Genomic DNA, 19,217 nt, shown 5'->3' with positions numbered 1-19,217 from the left:
CTTGGTACATTCATCATTATGCAGAGTTGGGGTTTTGGTTTGCTTTTCTAATTTCTTTTTCCCCTTGGTTTCTTTTCATGGAGATTGAGTAAAGAACATTCTCAGATTTTTATCTTGTTTGTTTACAGTTTGGAGGCCAGCAAAGTGCAGTGTAAGGCATGAAAAGGTATTTGTGGTTGTGTTCTTTCCAAGTGGAAAACAAGCACGCTGATGCCAAGCACGGGAGAGACCTGCAGGAAGAGAGAGTCCAGGCAAGGGAGTCAGTGGTTCAGTGGCTGAGGGACAGATTTTCTTATTATTGTCCTGGATATTGCAATATTTACTCACTGGGTTCCATATGTAGCATGGAATTTTTCCCTTTTGTTATGACTGCTGTAAACTGGGGGCTTTGTGCTGTTGCAAGATTCCTGGGCTGGATTTTGCCCTTGTGAGAACAGCACCAAGAGCTGTGACATTTCTGAGAGGCTGGTGACAGAGTGCAGCACATCCTCTCTCCTCCACTGTGGAAATCAATGAGTTAAGATATTTGAACTCTGAATGTTTGATATTTGATCCTTTGAAGCTTGTGGTAGAAGTGTTGTTCTTTAGATGTGATGGTGTGAAGGTAGGAGAGGACGATCGTGAGAGTTTCATCCTTTATCAAATGGCTTTAGCTTCCACATCAAGAGTGTGCTCTGCCAGCCACACACACCTCAAAGCCAGGGGTGCAGAGGTGCAGAAATGTCTTCAGAATGATGGGATCTTATAAACTGTTTAATAAAGATGTATTGCACTTTTGTGTAGTTACAATGCACAGACTACAGAGGGGTGAGTGATGGAGCTCAAGCCTTTGCTGAAACACTTTGGAATAGTGGCAGAAGACTTTGGAAGTAAATGTTGCCTGACTTCTGCAGAATAAACACTTTTCTAGGAAGCTGGGAGCAGTATAATGAAATTATATCAAAAAGGTTTTGCTTAATTGGGTGTAGCCAGCAGCTACCTGCAAGAATTTTATCTGGTGATATTTTAGAGATAACTAATTAGAAATTTCTTGAGAACACTTAGAGCTTTCTTGGGTTTTCCACTTTGGGCTCTGAGTCTGCTGCACTTTGTAATGAACAAAGTGGTTTCTTGGTTAATGGCCTGAGGTTTATCTGATGTGTCATTGCTTAAAGATTTAAAGTTGTTGAACATTTAGAAAAGTTACTACTAAGCTTGGAACAGAGTTGGGTTTTTTTTAAAGTGCTGAAACAAAGCCTCAGTTGTGATTTGGCATCAATGAATAGTTTGAGTTAAGTAATTTTTGTTTGAATTTACAAGAAACTTTAATGACAGACTCTAATGCTGAGTTTGTCTTTTCAGGATGCAGCTGTGTATGTTTCCTTTCACCCACTCAGCACCAGATGAAAGATGAAATGCCCTATTCATGAAAAAGCACTTACATGGTACTTATGTACAGATGAGATACGTTTTTCCATCCATTTCAATGCATGTCTCACAGAGAACGCACCGTATATGAGTCACAACAAAAAGAATTCAGATGACTCTGTTAAGATAGTAAAGTTTATGGAGAAAAATCAACTTGGGGGTGGAGGAAAATCCCTTCTCAGCCACTAAAAAATCAAATGAGCAGCTGCGAGCATTTACGTTGCTCTAGAATTGCCATAAGTGTATTGTGTTTAAAGCAAAGTTAAGCCTCACATAGAATGGGTCCCCTTTCAGAAAAACTGCTTATACATGAAGTGTGAAGGTGTATCAGATGAATTCTAGCAGATTCCACTGGTTGCATTATTGCATGCAAAACCATTTTACCACAACATGAGATAAACAGGCACCGAAGGCATTAAGTGATGCAAATTCTATTTATTCCATACAATGTTATTTCATCCCTCAAAAGCAGCCTTAAATTAGCAGCTGATCTCTCACAGCCCACAGGCTTTAGCAATTTGTGCTGCATACCCCTTGCAAAGTGGCAGAAAGTATTAGAGCTCGGATGGTGGATGGAATATGTTCCTCACTTTAGATCAACCTAAGGGAGCAGCTGTTAAAATCAAGGAAAATCAAATGTGTAAAAGGAACAAGATGGTAATCAGAGTAACTCATAACTGTGAGTTATACCCACTATTTTGCAGCATGTCAAGGCTGAAAACACTTGGCAGGACGTTGGAAATACTCTCAGAAAATTTTTTCCCCCACGTGCTGGTTCTGGACCAGTAACCAATGCAAGAGACAAAGAGCTGGGCTTAAAATAATCCTTCAGCACTGACAGATCCCCTCCTGCAAACCCAACTGTGCTGCACCAGCTCTCCTCCTCTCCCTTGGGTGAGAGTCAGCTGGCACACTGACTCTAAAGGGTTTTATTCTTTTGCACAGTGAAGTGATTCCACCATCCCAGGTTGCTCCAAGCCCTGTCCAGCCTGGCCCTGAACACTTCCAGGGATGGGAAATCCACAACTTTTTCTTGTGTTCAGGTGGAGTGGTGAAATCACTGTGCTGTGCTCACCTGAATGAGCTCTGCATGGAGGGAAACCCTCGTGTCTCTGTGGATGGAGTGAGCTGCTCCAGAAGAGCTGTTGGAGTAAATTGCAGCAATGTCTTTCCAGAGAGTCAATGAAGCAGCCTTGGGAGCCTGAAATTAAACAGGAATCACAGTGGATGGCAAGGAACAGGTAACTACAGAACAGCTGGGTCTGAGGCAGCAGCTCTGTCAATACCAGACCAATTCTTTGCCTTGGGCGTTTTCTGAAGATAAACACTTATTTATTTCTGATTACAGCCTGACTGCAGGGCGTATGAGAGCTGTATTTAGAGATGATATTTTTTTCCCTCTTGCCAACCCCCAAACCTCTTCAGTTTGTTTGATAAAAATAACTGCAGTGAAAGAGCTTCATAACAGATTCAGCCTTCGTGCTCTGTGCTTCCCTGTTGCACTCAGAGCAGGAATTTGGCTGGTTTGTGGGATGAGAGTGGGATGTATTCCTTGAAAGAGCAGGCAGGTAAGAATTTCTATTATTGTAAATTATCGTGATGTTCTGTGTTGGAAATTAAACTTCAGCAGCTGCTTGGCCTTATTAAAAATGCAATACAAGCATTTATGGCAAGACCAGCTTTGTCACATTCACTTTCAGCCCCTGAAGTTGGATTTCAGGTGATCCCTGTGCCTTCCCAGGGAGCTCTTAGCTTATTTTTTTTTTTCCATAAAACAAAAAAAAGTACACAGGGCAAATTTAGACTGAACAATTCTCATGGATACGAAATCATTGCGTGAATTTTTTGACCTTCTACATCTGTCTTTATCTAATTTTGGTGTTGCAGTCTCTCTGGACATTTAAGTAGGTGCACTTTTTCTTAGGAAGTGGTAAAAATTAACTCCCAATGGCATCAGTCCTTTATTCTGGCTCTTGGTGAATCGATGGTTTTAATGAGGCACTGGCTGCTTTTTGTGAAATAGATGCAATTTCTGGTTATGCTCTGAATGTCAGAACTTTCTAATGTGGCTCCAGATTTTTGGGAAAGGAATCTGTGAGCCCCACAGGATGGCTGCGTTGGTTTACCCTTGTTTCCATGGGAGGACCCCCAGGACCATGTGGGATCTGTTGGGAGGTTGCTCACAGTTCCTGTGAGGATTGAAAATAAAGATTCCAAACTTTGACCATGCAGAATGATTTCTGAAAGTGGATTAAAGTGGCTTTTTTTTTTTTTTGTGAGAAGAAATGCACTGGAGTAATTTATGTAAAGACACAGTTTTTTTTTCTACAGTGTGCAACTCTTTCATATTCAATATAAACCTGTCAGTGATTCTGTAGCAAGGCACTGTGTGAGATGAATAGGAACTAAGGGAAGGGAAAAGATGAATTGCTGGAGCTGTTGCACATCGTAGGCAGCAAGTTTTGATCAGGAGTTGAGAAGCCAGTGTGCACTGCAGGCAAAATTCTGCTCCAAACATCCTCAGAAATGTATGAAAACAGCACTCTGCTCCATGTTTGTACAGAGGGAGGATTTAAACACATTGATGGGAGCTCTGCCCTGCCACGGGAGCTCCAGGCATGTGCTGCCACAGGTGGGGTGGCTGCTGATGCTGGTTTTTTTCCTTCCAGCGTTTTTGGACCTGTATTTCTGGAAAAAAACTGCTGATTTTTGGTTCTATTTCATTTTCCTGCCTGCAATTTTTATCCTGTAAGTAGCCCAAAAAGTATGGTTTTTGATTTAGGCTGTTTTAAATCAGATAGAATAAAAAGAAGGAACACTGAAGTCATTAAATATAATTGGTGGGTTGGTTTTTTATCCTGCTGCAAAAGGCTTTGATTTAAAAATGGGTAATACTGAGTTTTGTTATTTTCACATTCTCGAGGCAGACAAAACAACAGCACATCCCAACATGTGGCTGTGGCATTTTAGGAGTGCAAGGGACTGGACCTTGGTAATTTCCAGGAACTTGCACAAGACTTTAGGTGCAATAATGCATTTCTGGGGGAGGGCATGACCCTGCTGTCACTGATCCAGGTCAGGGAGCTCCCTTTCCCAATCCCCACTCTTTTCCCTTGCTTCCAAGAATCTGTTTATTCAGGCAGTGTTTATGCCCTGACTGAGTGGTGATTCAAGCTCAGTAACTATTTCCTGAGCACTGCAGCCCAAATAATAGAAGTCATCCTTATGTGATTGAAATGACTATTGTTACGCTGATTTTAGGGGAGTTTGCTGATTTTTTTTTTCCTTTTTTTGCATGTGGAGCAAGGAATTTGTTCCATTCTCACATTTTATTTGGAAGTGTATGGATGAGGAAGGAGCAGATTGTGTTTGGATTAGATTCTGAGCAAGGAACCAGCTGGGTTGGGGAAGAAACCACTGTTTTTTAGGCGAGATTGCTGATTCAGTGGTGATTCAGGAGGTTTTCTTTGGCTTTAAAAGGCCGTGAAATGCATTCTTCAAATGAAAATTTTAGACTTGAACAAGTGTTCAGCAGTTGTTCAGCAGGTTGAGTGTGTAACCATGGGCTGTGGCCACCTGCTCTTGCTTTTAGGATGTACAATTTTCCCCACTGATTTCCTTGAAATTGGTTCCATGGTTCATGCAGCATCTTGGGAGTTGCCTTTATTGATGATTCTTTAAAAATTAGAGGGTTTAAGTAAATAAAGGAGCTTTACATAACTTCAGTCTGCAGGAGGTTGCTGAGCTTTGTAATGAGTCCTGTGGCTTTTCTAAATCACTGCAATTGCTTTTTGCTTGTTTTTGTTGCTTTGTTTTCGTTTTTTTTTTTCCTCTTTTTTGTTTGCCAGAAGTTTATAGAGCTCAGTGATTCATGATCCTCTTTTTATTGACATGTCATCTTTCTGGCATCTTTCTGATTTCTCTGAGGTAATTAGATGTGAGTTCAGGCAAAGTTTATTTCCAAAAATGTAAACTTGAGGAGCCAAATGTGTCCAAGAAGCAGGAGAGAGAAAAATCTATGATTATTTCTCTCTTTTCCTTACATAATGGTCTTTCTTTTTTAATTTAGCTTAGATTTTATTCCTTCTACTGGGCTATTTTTTATTGAAATGGTACAACCTGCCCACTCACAGGATGAACTTCCTCCTGCTGTACAAATACTCCCCTACCCTTGTACAAATACTTCAGGTTGTTTGTGTGCTGCCTGTAGTCTGCTTCAATTCTAACCATTTCCAGTAAGCTTGACAGCTAAAAAATATCTGCCATTGTAAGGTTTTGCAGGTTTTTTGTGTCCAGAAGTAATAAGTTTTTCCTGCCTGGGCTGAAGAATTGCTGTTGTACATGGACAGTGTGGCACTGGGTGATGGAGGAATGGAAAAGGAATGACATGGTTGTGCTGCATTGCTGCTGAATATTGTTGGGCTTTTTCTTTCCATATGAAAATGTTACGAGGATTTCACTCCACCAGCCTCACTTTGCCCTTTCATGTTTCCATTCCTCTTGATGTGAGTCATGGCAAGTTTATGGAGGCAGGACTGTGGGCAGCCTTTCCCTCCCAGAGCTGTATCTCTGTGACTCATGACAGCCTTGTCTTCACAGCAGCTTCTGGGGGGAGACATTTCCACAGGGAAGTTCATTTCTGGAGTGTTCTGTGGGGCGTGGGACCAGCTTTGCTCTGAGATGGCAAAAAACATCAGCAGTGCAAACTGAGAACTTGATTTAAACAAGCCTTCCTGATTTGGCAGGGAAGGAACTTAGGCAGAAGGAATATTTATCCAGATTAGTGGAAGCAATTAGGAGACTATGGATAGAATAACATAGCTGTTACTCTAAGAATGGCCTTAGATATATTAAATTAGGAGCAATCTGATGTTCCTGGCCAGATGATTCGGCAGTATTAGCTTTTGCCTAATCTTTTGTTTGGGTTTTTTTTGGATAAAAATGTTTATCCTTCATTTTATAGCATCTGTAGCTTTTTAAGCAGGCCTCATCCTATCTAATCTGAGAGCTGGTGGATCATTTTCTCACTTGCCTTAGACATCAGTATTTTAGGTTGTGAGCTGCCAATCAGGACTGATTTACCTGAGATCTTCAATTACATTGTGTGAAGGAAAGAAACAAAGTGCTGTAGCTCCATTGACATAAATTCAGGGGAGCATTTACACCCCAGGATGAGAAATGTCCTCCTGGTGTACCTGAAATGTGTTTATAACAGGTTAACAGCCACCTTTTCAAGTGGTGGGAGGAGAAGCTGACTGTGATTAGAAGGAACGAGGCTACAGAAAAATGTAGCCTGAAGAGCACCAGCAAAAGTTTGATTAATTTTTATTTTAAAGAGTTTTGGAAAAAAAAAAAAAGGAAAGCATATTAAATATTAAGGAACTAGTGACCTGGAAAACAGGTCATACACATAGGTATATATATGTGTAAAATCTGTTCAATCTGTTTTATTTTATTTTATTCACAGAGGAGCAGAATTTTAGCTACGTGACTGAGCATATGAAAGTAATTGCTTTTTATAGTCTGTTGGTCTCTTCTCTCCAGGGACAAGCATTAGGGCAAGAGGAAATGGCCCCAAGTTGCAGCAGTGTTGGTTTAGGTTGGATATTAGGGAAAATTTCTTCATCAGAAGCCCAGGGCAGTGGTGAAGTCCCCATCACTGGGGGGATTTAAGAGCTGTGTGGATGTGGCACTTGGGGACATGGTGGCCTTGGCAGTGCTGAATTAATGTTTGGCCTTGATGATCTTGGAGAGCTTTTCCAGCCTCAGTAATTCCATGGTTCTGAGATTCTGTAGCCATTTTGGTTGCAGTCTTCCTTTACGATCCTCACAGAGAAAGGGGAGGAATTTTATGAAATGTTTATTTAATAGGAATAAGACAGAATTTCAGATACTTTCTATACAATCAACAAAACCCATGTGCATGATGAAAAATCTTGCATGTTTTCTTTTGAGGGGAATGTCTCTTTTTACCCTGTGGATGAGATGAGTAGGGCCTGGTGGGTGCTGTATTTTCAATGCTTTGGTGTGAGGTTTTGTGGTTTGCTTTTGCTATTCCTTTTGTGGTTCCTGCCAGTGTTACCTGCCAGCCTCCTCTCCTGCATCCTGAGCCCCCCACAGCCCCTCCTCTCATGGAATGCAGGAATTGTTCAGGGAACCTGCCAGTAAAAGGTCTCACCTGTTTGCTATTAAGTTCTGTTGCATATAAATACCTTTGTTAGCTTGAGCTTGCTCCAGTTTGGAGCAAAGTCCCCCCTGGCTTTGGTGGGAATATATTGAAATCTAGAAGAGCTTTTCCTTTTTCCCCCCATTCCTCTGTGTGTCATCTTGTATATCCATGCTTCCTCCTCAGGCTATTCCCAGAGATCCTGATTTTTATGAGGAGGGCTGCTTTTGGCCAAGGAGCCTTCAAAGGTTGCTGTTGATTTCTGCTCTGTGGTTGGGGCTGGCAGGCATTAATGTACAGCAGACAAATGCAGTATAGACGTGATCATAAATAATTCACCCTTCCCTTCAACAAGGGGAAATTACATGCTACATTATTCAATATACAAAGACACTGCTTGTTGTGTAAAGAGAGTAATTTTCTGCCAGTGAACAGCCAGCAGCTTTGCAGCTAAAATATAAGGAGACACACATGGTTTATTACCAGCTCAAGCCTCATAACCTTCCCTCTGCCTGCAATCCACATCCTTCTGCTCTCAGGAGTGGAATACAAAGAGGTGACGTGTGCTGGTGGCTGTGGCTGCTGGGAATGTTGGATGGGAGGAACAAAACCAGGGCACTGTAGATGTCTTGATTTCATGGGGTGAATGAGGGAAACAAGGGCTGGGGGGAGAGCCTGCCCTTCTGCTGAGCATCCTTCGTGCCATGGTAAAATCTTAGGGAATGAACTTCTATCAAAAACTGCTTGGGACAGAGAAGGGAGTGGCACTGGGGAATTAGATCCCTTTATGTGTTTATTACAATTCAGTTTTTTCATTTCATGAACGTTGACAGTGCAAAATCATGTAAAATGGAGTGTTGGTAACTAGCAGTTATTAAAAAAAATGAGATCAGTGCGTTTATTCTATTAGCTGAGTGATCTGTCATTGTCCTGTGATAGGTCATCAAACTGATCAGCTAATTAAGCAGCCTGATGCAGTGCTTGTGCATGAGCTGGCAGAGTTATGGTTGCTGATGAAACTTTAAATTTCCCCCCCTGACTGGTGTGATTAATATCTCAGTTTTCCTGCAGCCTAAACATATTTCCATTTTTAACCCCTCGTATCAGCTTCCTGATAAACAATTTTCTTCACCTGCCAAAGATGTAGTTAACATGGTTTTTCCTTGGCTTTCTAATATTTGTGGCAGATTTTCTTGAGGAGTGTCTGCAGCTGGGAAGGGTTCAATAAATTCCAGCCCATTTTTTAACACACAAGTGGACATAGGACAGAGAAGGTTATGTGGTTTTTCTAAGGTCTTGTGGTCTGCATTCATTATTGTATTTCTGATTGCTCTTTTAAAAATTTGAGAATTGATGTCAAATACCCAAACCTGGAATTGATCCCATAATGTTATCTCAGATAAATCTGTTCAGTGACTGAGCAGGGTGCAGATCCCTGTTAGAAGAGGACTGGATAAATTGGATTTTTCTTTATTTTAAATAGCCAGTGCATAGGAATTGTCTATGAAAATGAACAGCAAGGAGCTGGAGAGCAGAGAGGGTACTGAGGTGGATGTCAAAGAAGAGGGGTTCAGGGTAGAAGAATTTCATAAAAACAAACGTGTAGAACATGATAAATGTAATTAAAGAGGTGCTGTAGGGTGGGTTTTGCTTACCAGATCTTTTCTAGCTACTGCTTTAACCTCTAGCCTCTTCTTCCTGCTTCTTTTTTGAGAGGGGCTTTTTCACCTTCCTTTTTTATCTTTTGTGATGAAGGCTCTCACTTCCATCCCCCTTTTTTTACAGTATTTTTTTTTGAGCTGTCTCTGTTTTCATGGCTTCCTCTGTTGGATGTGGATGCTGCCTGAGTCTGCCCTGACACTGCCTCTGTCTCTGGCCCCCTTTGCTTCCTCTCTGACAGTATTTGATCAGGGTCTTATTTCTGCCTGAAATATTTACTTGGGAAGTGGAAACTTCTCACTTCTCATCAGGACTTCCCTTTCTTGTCCTTCTTCTCACCACCATTGGTGGTGTTTGGACAGCCATCAAGGTCTTTCCAACCTTGGCTCCTTTCCATAGTTCCCCTTTTTCTTTTGGATGCTTACTGGAGGGATATTTTACACATAAGAAAGCATAAACTTTCTAGGTTTAAAATTACCCATATGAATCTGATTTTATATCTTTAGTTGTCCAAACTTCTGTCAAGGTCATCACAGCTTTGCTCCTTTGGAGAAGTTTTTAAGACTGGTCTCTTTGAGAACTCTTGCACTGATTTCCTTCCCTTTGGTTTAAATATAGTCAGTAATGATTATGCTGTGATTTCTGTCTGCCTCATCTGGCTTAGAGAATAAACTCATTAAGGAAATGAACTTTTTTGGGGTGGAAGGGAAGCATTTTGCAAATACTTTTGTTCAATATTTATCTAATTATTCTTGAGTCCCTGAGACACAGCCTGCTTGCTCTGATTGCAGAAATCCTCCAATATGTGACAGTGCTCAGCGGGAGAAACATCAGAATACAAATAACTTTTTACAAAAGCACTTTGTCTCATACAGAAATGCAGCCAGAAGGATGATGATGAATGTGGGATCTGAAGTGATTGCCCCATTTGATCAGGACACTTTTGTAGGAATGAACCAGGGCTTATTATCTAGAATTATAGCAGTGATGCTTAAGCATTAAAAATAGGTGTTGATAGATCTAAAGGCAAATTGTGGGACTCATAATAGTAATGATTATACTTCTCTGATTTGGTATGTAATAAGAGAACCCATCATTTTGTCCAGAAACCTGAGATCCTGTCATTAGCCTTTTCCTTGTGTCTGTTTTTTAATCCCTTCACTTTGCTGAATGTTTTACTATGGCTTTTGATTTCTTTTTTTGTTTGGCTTTTTATCTCCCATGTTTGAAAGGAGATTGTTACTTTATCCCTGTCTCAAAAAGGGTCTTACCCCACTTGAGGACTGTTCATTTAAGGTCCTCAGGAGCAGATAGAGTGTAATTATTTAAACCTGTGTCACTGGATACTGTCCAGAAATGCTCCCATATTTCAAGAGCAGATTAAGATCTGTTGGGTGGGTTAGTGAGTCGTGTAGTGTTACCTGCAGTAGCAACCAGTCACTGAGGTGAGCAGATGGGTGATGGAAAATCAGGGGCAGCTTGCTGTGAACCTGGAGCCAAATGTTCCCTGGGTTTCTTGTCCTGAGTGCTGTAATTAACAGACTTGGCAAATGGCATCTTTCAGACAGGAATCTGAAATGACTGGTGGTAGGCTGTGCTTTGCTATGGCTGTAGGTATTGTGGATATGATGCCTGGCTGTGTATAAATATCTGGGTTTGTTTCTCTAGGTTGGACAATGCATCTCTTTGGAGCCACCTCTGGGAAGATGAAGCTTCCAGCAGCAGCAGCAGCAGTGTGGTTTGGAACCTGCTTGTGTTAAGGGAACCTGGAAACTTCTACCCATATTTGCCTATTCCAGCATAAAGCAGAGGAAAATGAATTATTTTTATTTTTTGCATATTTTCACACTACATAACAATTTTTTTTCCTTCTCATTTTGTTCAATGGGAAAAACTTGAGCCAATTTTGTTGCTGATCCTTTGCCACATTCCTCTTACTGAGCTAAATTCTTGGGAACCACATCCAGAGTACATCTATTTTTGTGAGTTGGTGGTGGTTGGGGCTTCTTTTTCTTTCTGTGACACATGTCACTTTTTATTCTGTTTTGAACCTGTCCTTTTTCATTGCTGAGTAGTTGTAGAACCACTCCAGGAATGAAATAATTTCAGACTTGCAGAAGATGACTCATATGCTTCAGAACCATTTTTATGGCTGTGCTTGGCTCATTAACGTAGGAGTTTAACAGTAGTAATATGAGGTATTGCATTAATTGCTGCATACATTTATTACCAAATGACTTGCACAGACAGTGTTTCAGATGCCGTGGACCTGACCACAATAACCAGAAGTGTCCTGTGTGCAGAGGAGAAAATAAAATCCCTTTGTACACCAACAGCAAGCAGATGAAGTGGCTCGCGGTTCTGGAAGTGAGGACTGATCACTGTGAGAGCTGGAATGGGTTTTTCTGCCTGAGGAAGGGGAAGCTCTGCAGTTTGATGTTTGGGTTGATCATAATGACTCTGGTGATGGTGTCCTACATACTGACTGGAGCCAAGCATGGCCTGCTGCTGATCCCATCTCCCTTCCATTACGGAGCTTTTGCTAGCAATCCCAGCTTAATGGACAATGAAAGCCTTAGTGACATGAAAGACTATTACCAGCCGTCAAAAATGAATATTTCATATGTAAAGGATTATCCAAGCATTAAATTAATTATTGACACCATTACTTCGAAGATAGAGTTTATAACGAGGCAGCGCCCTGATTTAGAAGAGCTGAGGAAGCAAGAGCCACATGTAAGTATGAACTGAGGCGTGTCTTAAACTGCTTTTTACATCCTTATTTCAAGGCTTGTGGATCAATCTTTTGCCTAGATATAAAAAGGTGCAACTGCTTGGATGTTCCTGCAGTGATTTACACCATCTAGAGTCTCCTGATTCACAGCAGCTGAGGAGTTGATATTGTAGATCACATCCCTCTGAGTCACGGGCAGGATGGATGGGTTCTATAAATGGTCTTGACACCTGAAGCAAAAATCAGGCAGTCTTCTGGTAGCTGTACAACATCACTGAACTTTTACCTTCCCTCATGCAAAATCATTGTGACTTACATTTACCTGTCTCCTGAAATGATAAATAAGAAAAGAGCCTTTCTAATAACTGCTTGCCAGGGCGCATTCCTGAAAATCATTGCAAACTTGTATTTCAGAGTTAAAAACTGGAAGGTAATTTGATTTGAGTATTGGGTGTTTGACTTTGAAAATCACTTCCTGGGATTGCAGAGGAGTTGGGGCAGTTATTGAGGCCCTTTCTGGCCTTAAAATAAAAGGATTTCTAAATACTTGTCTCCCAGTCCAGTGGGTTGCACAGGATTTGGTTCATCAGAAGCAATGAATGGGGTCAGCTTTGTGGGTAGAAATACCCAGGGAGTGTTTCCGTTCTCTCACCGTGCTAAGTAAGAAAAGTGAGTGCTAAGTAAGAAAAGTTGATTGCCTGCTGCTTTGACTGAAATTGTTGTTCTTTATGTTGCAGATGTTTTCGGTAATTCCTAACAAATTCCTTCCAAACAGCAAGAACCCTTGTTGGTACGAAGAGTACCGCGGGAACACGACCACGGATCCCTACGCCACCAACTCCTACGCGCTGTACTCCAAGCGCTTCCGGATCATTTTTGATTACCTCAGGAAGGTGTTCTGGAGCCACCTGTACCACTACAAGGACAAGCACTACCGCCTGCGCTGCCTGCCACACTTCTACATCATCGGGCAGCCCAAGTGTGGCACCACGGACCTGTACGACCGCCTCCGGCTGCACCCCGACGTTCGCTTCTCGGCCATCAAGGAGCCCCACTGGTGGACCAGGAAACGCTTTGGTGAGTCAGAATGTACTCTGCTAGCCAGGCAAGTTGTCCCTCTTAAATTTTTTTAAGTGTTTGGGATGAGGTTTATAGATTTGCTGCGTGTTGGCATGCCTAGAAACCGCTGGAGTTGGTGGTTTTGGAAATCCAGCTGGTGGGCGCTCCACCTGCTTTTGTTCAGTGGTGGTTTGGGTTAAGCCTCTTGAGAAAATGCACATTTAGTTTGGTTTTATTTGGAAAATCTAAGGGAAAACAAAACCAGTGCACAAAACCGGCCTTATGAATTTATAAAGGCAAGAAGAGAAACTGTCAGGTTGTCATGGGGGAGTTGAAGAGCAGCAGTGATAGTTTTGTACTGCAAAATTCTATAAAGCCTTTCTTACATCAATAAATGATGGGTCACACTATTTAAAATTTGAGTCCTTATGGCTCAATAAATACAACTGTGGAAAGAGCTTCATTAGTGCCACCGCTCTCGCCAACACTGATCAGCAGAGATGCTCTGCATGAGGAATCTCTCTCACACTGAGGGCCCTGCACATATTTTTGCTGCTTTTTCTGGATGATATCTTTATTTCCATCTCTGAAGGCAGACTTGACAAGCTGGGGTTGTGGCCAACTGGAGCAAAAGGCATCCATCCCTCATAACTTCACCTCCAAAGGGTGCATTGGAGGGTGCATTCTCTGCTGAGCACAGAATTTCATCCACCTGAAGTGTTTTTCTCCTTCTCTCTCTCTGGATGCTGAAGAATGTCAGTCTTGTGGTTAGAGATTAGAGCTGCAGAAGTCCCATTTGAATTTCCTAACTGCTCCTCTCTAGAGGTGGATGAGTGCTGTGCCCTCTGTATTCCACCCAGGCACTGGATTTTCCTCTTCTTGGGTCTGGCTGTTAAGTGCTGGTGTGCCCTCACTTTTTATGACTTTGGTATCAAAGATCAAACACTTTTCAGTGATTAAAAAAAAAACAAAAACAAAAAAAAACTTTCTCTGTTTCCAAGAGGAAGATTCTGCTTGTTTTGGTGACACTTTAATTTCTGTTTCTCATTTGGTGTTGCTTCATGGCAGACAGAGACTTTGGAACAGGAAAACTGGCACTGGAGCGTAGATGAGGACTTTGATCACTGCTTTCTTTTGGTGCTTTTCTAAGCTTCCTTGGAATGGGAAACTGATGAATTTCTGTGGCTAAAGGAAAGAAAGGACAGTTTCTGAGGCGTTGGGGCACTGGCAGTGCTGCTTCAAATTCTTTATTTCTCCTACATGTGATCTTGTTATTTCCATCTTGTTTCCCTGTGCCCTGGATCTCAGAAGAACCTTTGATCTCCTGCAGGCAGGGTTTTGTTCCTTGCTTCTTGGTGAGGTGCTCTCAGCCACAGAGATGGGATTTCACAATTTTGGTGTTAAATTTTCAGTTTTCTTCCTTTGCAAATGCCATAAGAAAGTTGCCAAACAAAGTATTTTGGACATTTTCTAAATACTTTTTTGTAAACTAGGATGTAGAGCCATGTGATGAAAATGCAGCTTTGCTTTTGAGATAACTTAGTCCTGTTTGAGAAACACTGGAGGCACCAGTGTGAACTGAGGAGTGAAACCAAGTCAGGCAAAGAGAAGCATTGTGGTGCTCCTTAAAGACCCATGAGAAGGGACTTGTTCATCACAATCAGCAGCTGACTGAAGACAAAACATGGGAATTATGGAATAGTTTGGGTTGGAAGGGACCTTAAAGCTCCTCCAGTGCCACCCCCTGCCATGGGCAGGGACACCTTCCACTATCCCAGATTGCTCCAAGCCCCATCCAACCTGGCCTTGGGCACTTCCAGGGATCCAGGGGCAGACACAACTTTTTCTGTGATGGAAAAAGTTATTCAGATAAAGTGATGGAAAGAAGGGACTGTCAGCAAAATCTGTGGAGGATTTGTGTTCCATGGTAGCGCTGGCAGGAAAGGCTGAACCCAACTGGTACCTTAAACTAAAATGTTTTACATCTCCACTTACATGAACCTCAAGATAAATGTTTGGAATGAATTTTGGAGGAGGTAATGCACCCAGCCTCACTTCAGCAAGACTGGGCTCACTAAAGCTCTGAACCTCACCTACCAAACAGGCAGAAGAATGTAAAAAAAAAATCAGGCTGGAGTGCATTTAACTTGAGAACAAGGGTGAATTCCTATCTCTGTGCTGGCATTCACAAGCCTTCCACTTGCAGAGTCTTGTGGTCAGCCACTGGGGACCAAGTGCTGATCCTTGAAGAGAACATTCTTTGCATAATTCAGTTTTTTTGAAGTTGTTTTGTAAAGCTGGAGAATGAGGAAACATTGCAGAGCTCGTGGTCTCATGGGAGAGGGATCTGTAGGGATGACCTTCTGATCATCTCAGCTGTATGCCACTGAGAATGAAAGATCAAGTTTATTCCTGGTGGCTCAGTCCTTTAATTCTGCCTTCAAAGTACATTACCTAATGGTTACTATTTAAAAATTAAAAAAAGAAAAACAGAGGATATGGCAAACACACTCACAAGTGAAACTGAGACAGCCAGCAAGTGGCTATGACTCCTATGCTCCTGGCTATTAACTTGGTTTGGTTTCTAACACTTAGGCTGGACAAGAAAGACTCTTTGTTCAATGGCATCCTCTGATTCAGTGGATTTTTATGAGACTGACTAATTTCAGCTGAAGTTAAACAACCCTCTGGGGAGGCCCCATTTCACAAATCACTCCTTTCCCCTTCTGCTGGGATGGTTGATGCTCCACAGGACTTTGTCTCAGCTTGACTGTCTTCTCTCTCTCCTGGCTCCTTGCCACTGTTTCTGTTCCCAGGAGTGGGGTGGCAACAAACCAAGGCTGTCTGTAGCACCACACTTGCACGTTTTCCCCCCTCAAAACAAGTCAAAAATATGCTGTTGAACTTTCTTCTACCCTCATTAAATCCCACTTTCCTAAGGGGGAAAATCAGAGGCAATGGACAAAAGAACTCCCTTGCTGAGCTTTCCTCTCACATAATTGATAATTATTGGCCTTGTGGGAACAAGAAAGGGAGAGCTGAGAAGTCCTTTGTGGGGAGCACGTACAGCAAATGGAGAAGTGAGACTAGATTTGGAAACAGGAGTGGGAAAAGGAGTACAAAAATCATAGGATGCAGCTCAAGATGCTGAGAAATGCAGGGGGAAGGTGATACTGAACTCACCCTGGAGTGTAGGGAAGGAGAGGAGAAAAACAAGATACTACCGTGGAGCTTTATTTGCATACCTGTGAAAGGAAAAAACCCATGAATGATTTCCCAGCGTGTGTTGATTTGCATATTTGGCATCAGAGCCTGTGCTCAATCTCAAAACAGTAAATCTAGTGGGAGTCCAATATTACTGCAATTTACATGGGTGCAAATGGAAGTAGAATCTTATCTTCTATATTCCTTCCAAAAGCTAAATTTAGAAGAAGATAAATCCAAGCTCATTCATGCAGGGACTACAAAACAGAGCACTTAAAATACTTCCTATCACTGTGAATTTATGGTGTAATCATTCAGTATCTCAGATCTCAGCCACTTCATTATTGGCACTTCTATCTGAGGGTTGCACTTGGTCGGTCTGACCTCGAGCTGATGTTGGCTGGCTCGGGGCCAACCACCTTGGTTTGCACCAGTGGTTAGTCTTGCCCTGTTGTTGGCATAATTGCTGATTTTAATTCTCTCTCTCTGGCTGTTTTTCCTCAGGAATCATCCGGCTGAGGGATGGATTTCACGACCGCTACCCGGTGGAGGATTACCTGGATCTGTTTGACCTGGCAGCACATCAGATCCAGAGTGTGCTGCAGAGTGATGCTGTGAAGGAGCATGGCAAGAGGAACAACATCATCATTGGTAGGGCAGAAACAGCCCCCAAATTCTCTGTAGCTCCACACTGGCAGTGCTCAGAGCTGAGGTATCAGAGGGGGGTTTTGTGGCTGGTTTTCAGCACAGAGCCCCTGATGTTGCTTTTCTCTGGTGTGCCTGGAAGCTCTTGGCTTTCTTTTCCTTCTTTCTTTGATAAGAAGCAGTGATTATCTTCAGAAAATTCCTGAGCAAGTGCTGTATATCTGATGGGCATCAGCATTTAATTAATGTGTTGGTTTTGGTTTTTATTCCAAGAATGAGAATGACCTCAGTGACTCGTTTTCATTTTGTTTTCACAGAACCATTTAGGTTGGAAAAGCCCTCTAAGATCATCACTCCCATCCATTCCCCCAGCACTTCCAAGGTCACCATGAACTCATGTCCCCAAGGGCCACATCCACTTTAAGCACAATTATGAGGGGATTGCCTGTAGTGCTGGGATTGTGGCTTCACTTCCAAATGCTGGAGCAATGTCTGGGATAAATCAGTAACTGTGGTGGTGTGACACGCACTGGGTGCTGCAGGAATCCCAGAGCTGCTGGGAGATGTGGTAGCAAAAGCTCCCAGTGGCTCTTAAGCTCCAGCAGAAAAAAATTGATATAATTAGTTGGTGTTAAATTACTTAATTGCCACTAAGAATGGTCTAGAAGTGCTGTTTTATTGTACTTGGTGGAAGTCCATGGTGAGCACGGGGCTCTAGGGAGGGATCCCTGGATTGCTGTCCCTGACACACACGGGAAATCCACTGGGCTCATCCAGTCTGGCCCACGGTGTACTGGTTTACAGTGCCCATGAGGAACATCACAAACTGCTCAATTCTGCTTTTGCTGTCTGCTAAAACCAGAACACTGAGGGATGGGAATTTTACCAGTCTTATTTCACAGGGAAACCAGACACATTCCGTGCAAAAAGTGGTTGTGCAAGTGCCAGTTGCCTGTCAAAAAGAGACTTTTCAAGCAGGCTTGAAGTCATAATTCTACAGAAAATAGAGACAAGAGTTTACTGCCTGACCTCAGAATTAGGCGGGGTTTGGTCTCATTATAACCTAAAATTTTAACCTGTTGATGGCTGGATGAGATGGTGATGGTGCCTTAGGTTGGTTAAGCCAGAGCCTTGTCTGAGTCACATTTCTTCAGTACTTCCCCAGCCTCCATTTAAGTCCATCATTCACTTTATCAAACATTGCAGCACTGAGCAACATGTGCAAGATGGGGCTCTTAAGAAATGTTGCCTTCAAGGACATCTGCAGATTTTCCTGCTACTTACAATAATATCTCCTGTCCTTTGATGGGTGAAGTGCTTATACTAATTAAATTCACTAATCTAATTGGCAATGTACATCTTTGATTACCCACCTCCTGTTGCAGCTTTTTGTAGGGCTCACTTTGTGTTTCTTTTTCCTGTGGTCTCATTTCTTGTGTCATTAAGGTTCTGCTGGGTTTTCTTATTAAGTTTACAGGAAAAGTCTTGAATGATTATACTCATTAAGGCAGTCTTTTATGACCTTGGTAAAAAACAAAACAAAGACATCTAGCCTAAAATGAATCTGTATGAACATCAGGTTTTCTCATAATCATCCTTTTCTTATTTCAGATGACTGTAAAGAAAAATCAAATTAAAACTGTAAATATTTCAGTAGTTCATAATGTTATAATATTTTGAAAAGTTAGGCTTCTTTGGATATTAAACCTAGTGGGTAATAACTGCATTTTCCAAAAAAATAAAAAGCCCAATATCTGTTTAGAGATGAACCCCAGAGGACAGGGCTGATCCAGCCCGAGGCATTCTGAACAGGATTTGTTTATGTGGAATCATTATAAGATAAATTCAGAGGAATGACTTGTGAAAACACAATGTGATGTTAATCCATTAATGACTGAATGAGGAGGTTATGCACCATTCTTTAGGCAATTTAATAATTCATCTGATCTTTAAGTCCATAAGGAAAAAAACCAATTCAGTTGCACCGGTGTAATTAAACACAATTAATTGTTGGTGATTAATTTATCTCATGTTTGGTATGGCTTGTTCTCTTTGCAGGTATTAAACCTGTATTATATTATAATTATATATACTTATAATTATCCATATAATGTATATATTACATATGTAAATATATATAATTATATATTATATATGCCATTTAATATATATAATATATATATGTATTATATATAATAATATATATTATATATCTATTTTTATATAATATATATGATTATATTATATTAAACCAAAACCAAACACTGTCAAATTGTCAGAAATATTTTTGTTTGCCTGCTACAGGAAATTAAAATTATACAAGTCAGCAGGGACCAGAATGTT

At 41.5% G+C, this 19,217-nt stretch overlaps 1 protein-coding gene across 4 annotated transcripts in view; it reads left to right on the top strand.

Moving 5' to 3' along the window:
* The window catches only part of CHST15 (carbohydrate sulfotransferase 15), a 45,126-nt gene that overhangs the window by 14,489 nt on the left and 11,420 nt on the right, over positions 1 to 19,217 (top strand). For 2 of the 4 annotated variants that reach the window (XM_018910536.3, XM_050976383.1), the window contains 4 exons: positions 2,451 to 2,648; positions 10,901 to 11,968; positions 12,704 to 13,043; positions 16,734 to 16,880. In XM_018910536.3, coding sequence (XP_018766081.1) covers positions 11,426 to 11,968; positions 12,704 to 13,043; positions 16,734 to 16,880 — 1,030 coding nt within the window. In that variant the 5' untranslated portion in view covers positions 2,451 to 2,648; positions 10,901 to 11,425. The remainder of the gene's footprint in view (positions 1 to 2,450; positions 2,649 to 10,900; positions 11,969 to 12,703; positions 13,044 to 16,733; positions 16,881 to 19,217) is intronic. The other 2 variants (XM_009087111.4, XM_018910535.3) reach the window with 1 other exon arrangement.

Source organism: Serinus canaria, chromosome 6 (genome assembly GCF_022539315.1).
Source record: "Serinus canaria isolate serCan28SL12 chromosome 6, serCan2020, whole genome shotgun sequence".
Classification (NCBI taxonomy): Eukaryota; Metazoa; Chordata; class Aves; order Passeriformes; family Fringillidae; genus Serinus; species Serinus canaria.
The sequence above is the reverse complement of the archived record's forward strand: the minus strand, read 5'-3'. Positions and strand labels throughout refer to the sequence as shown.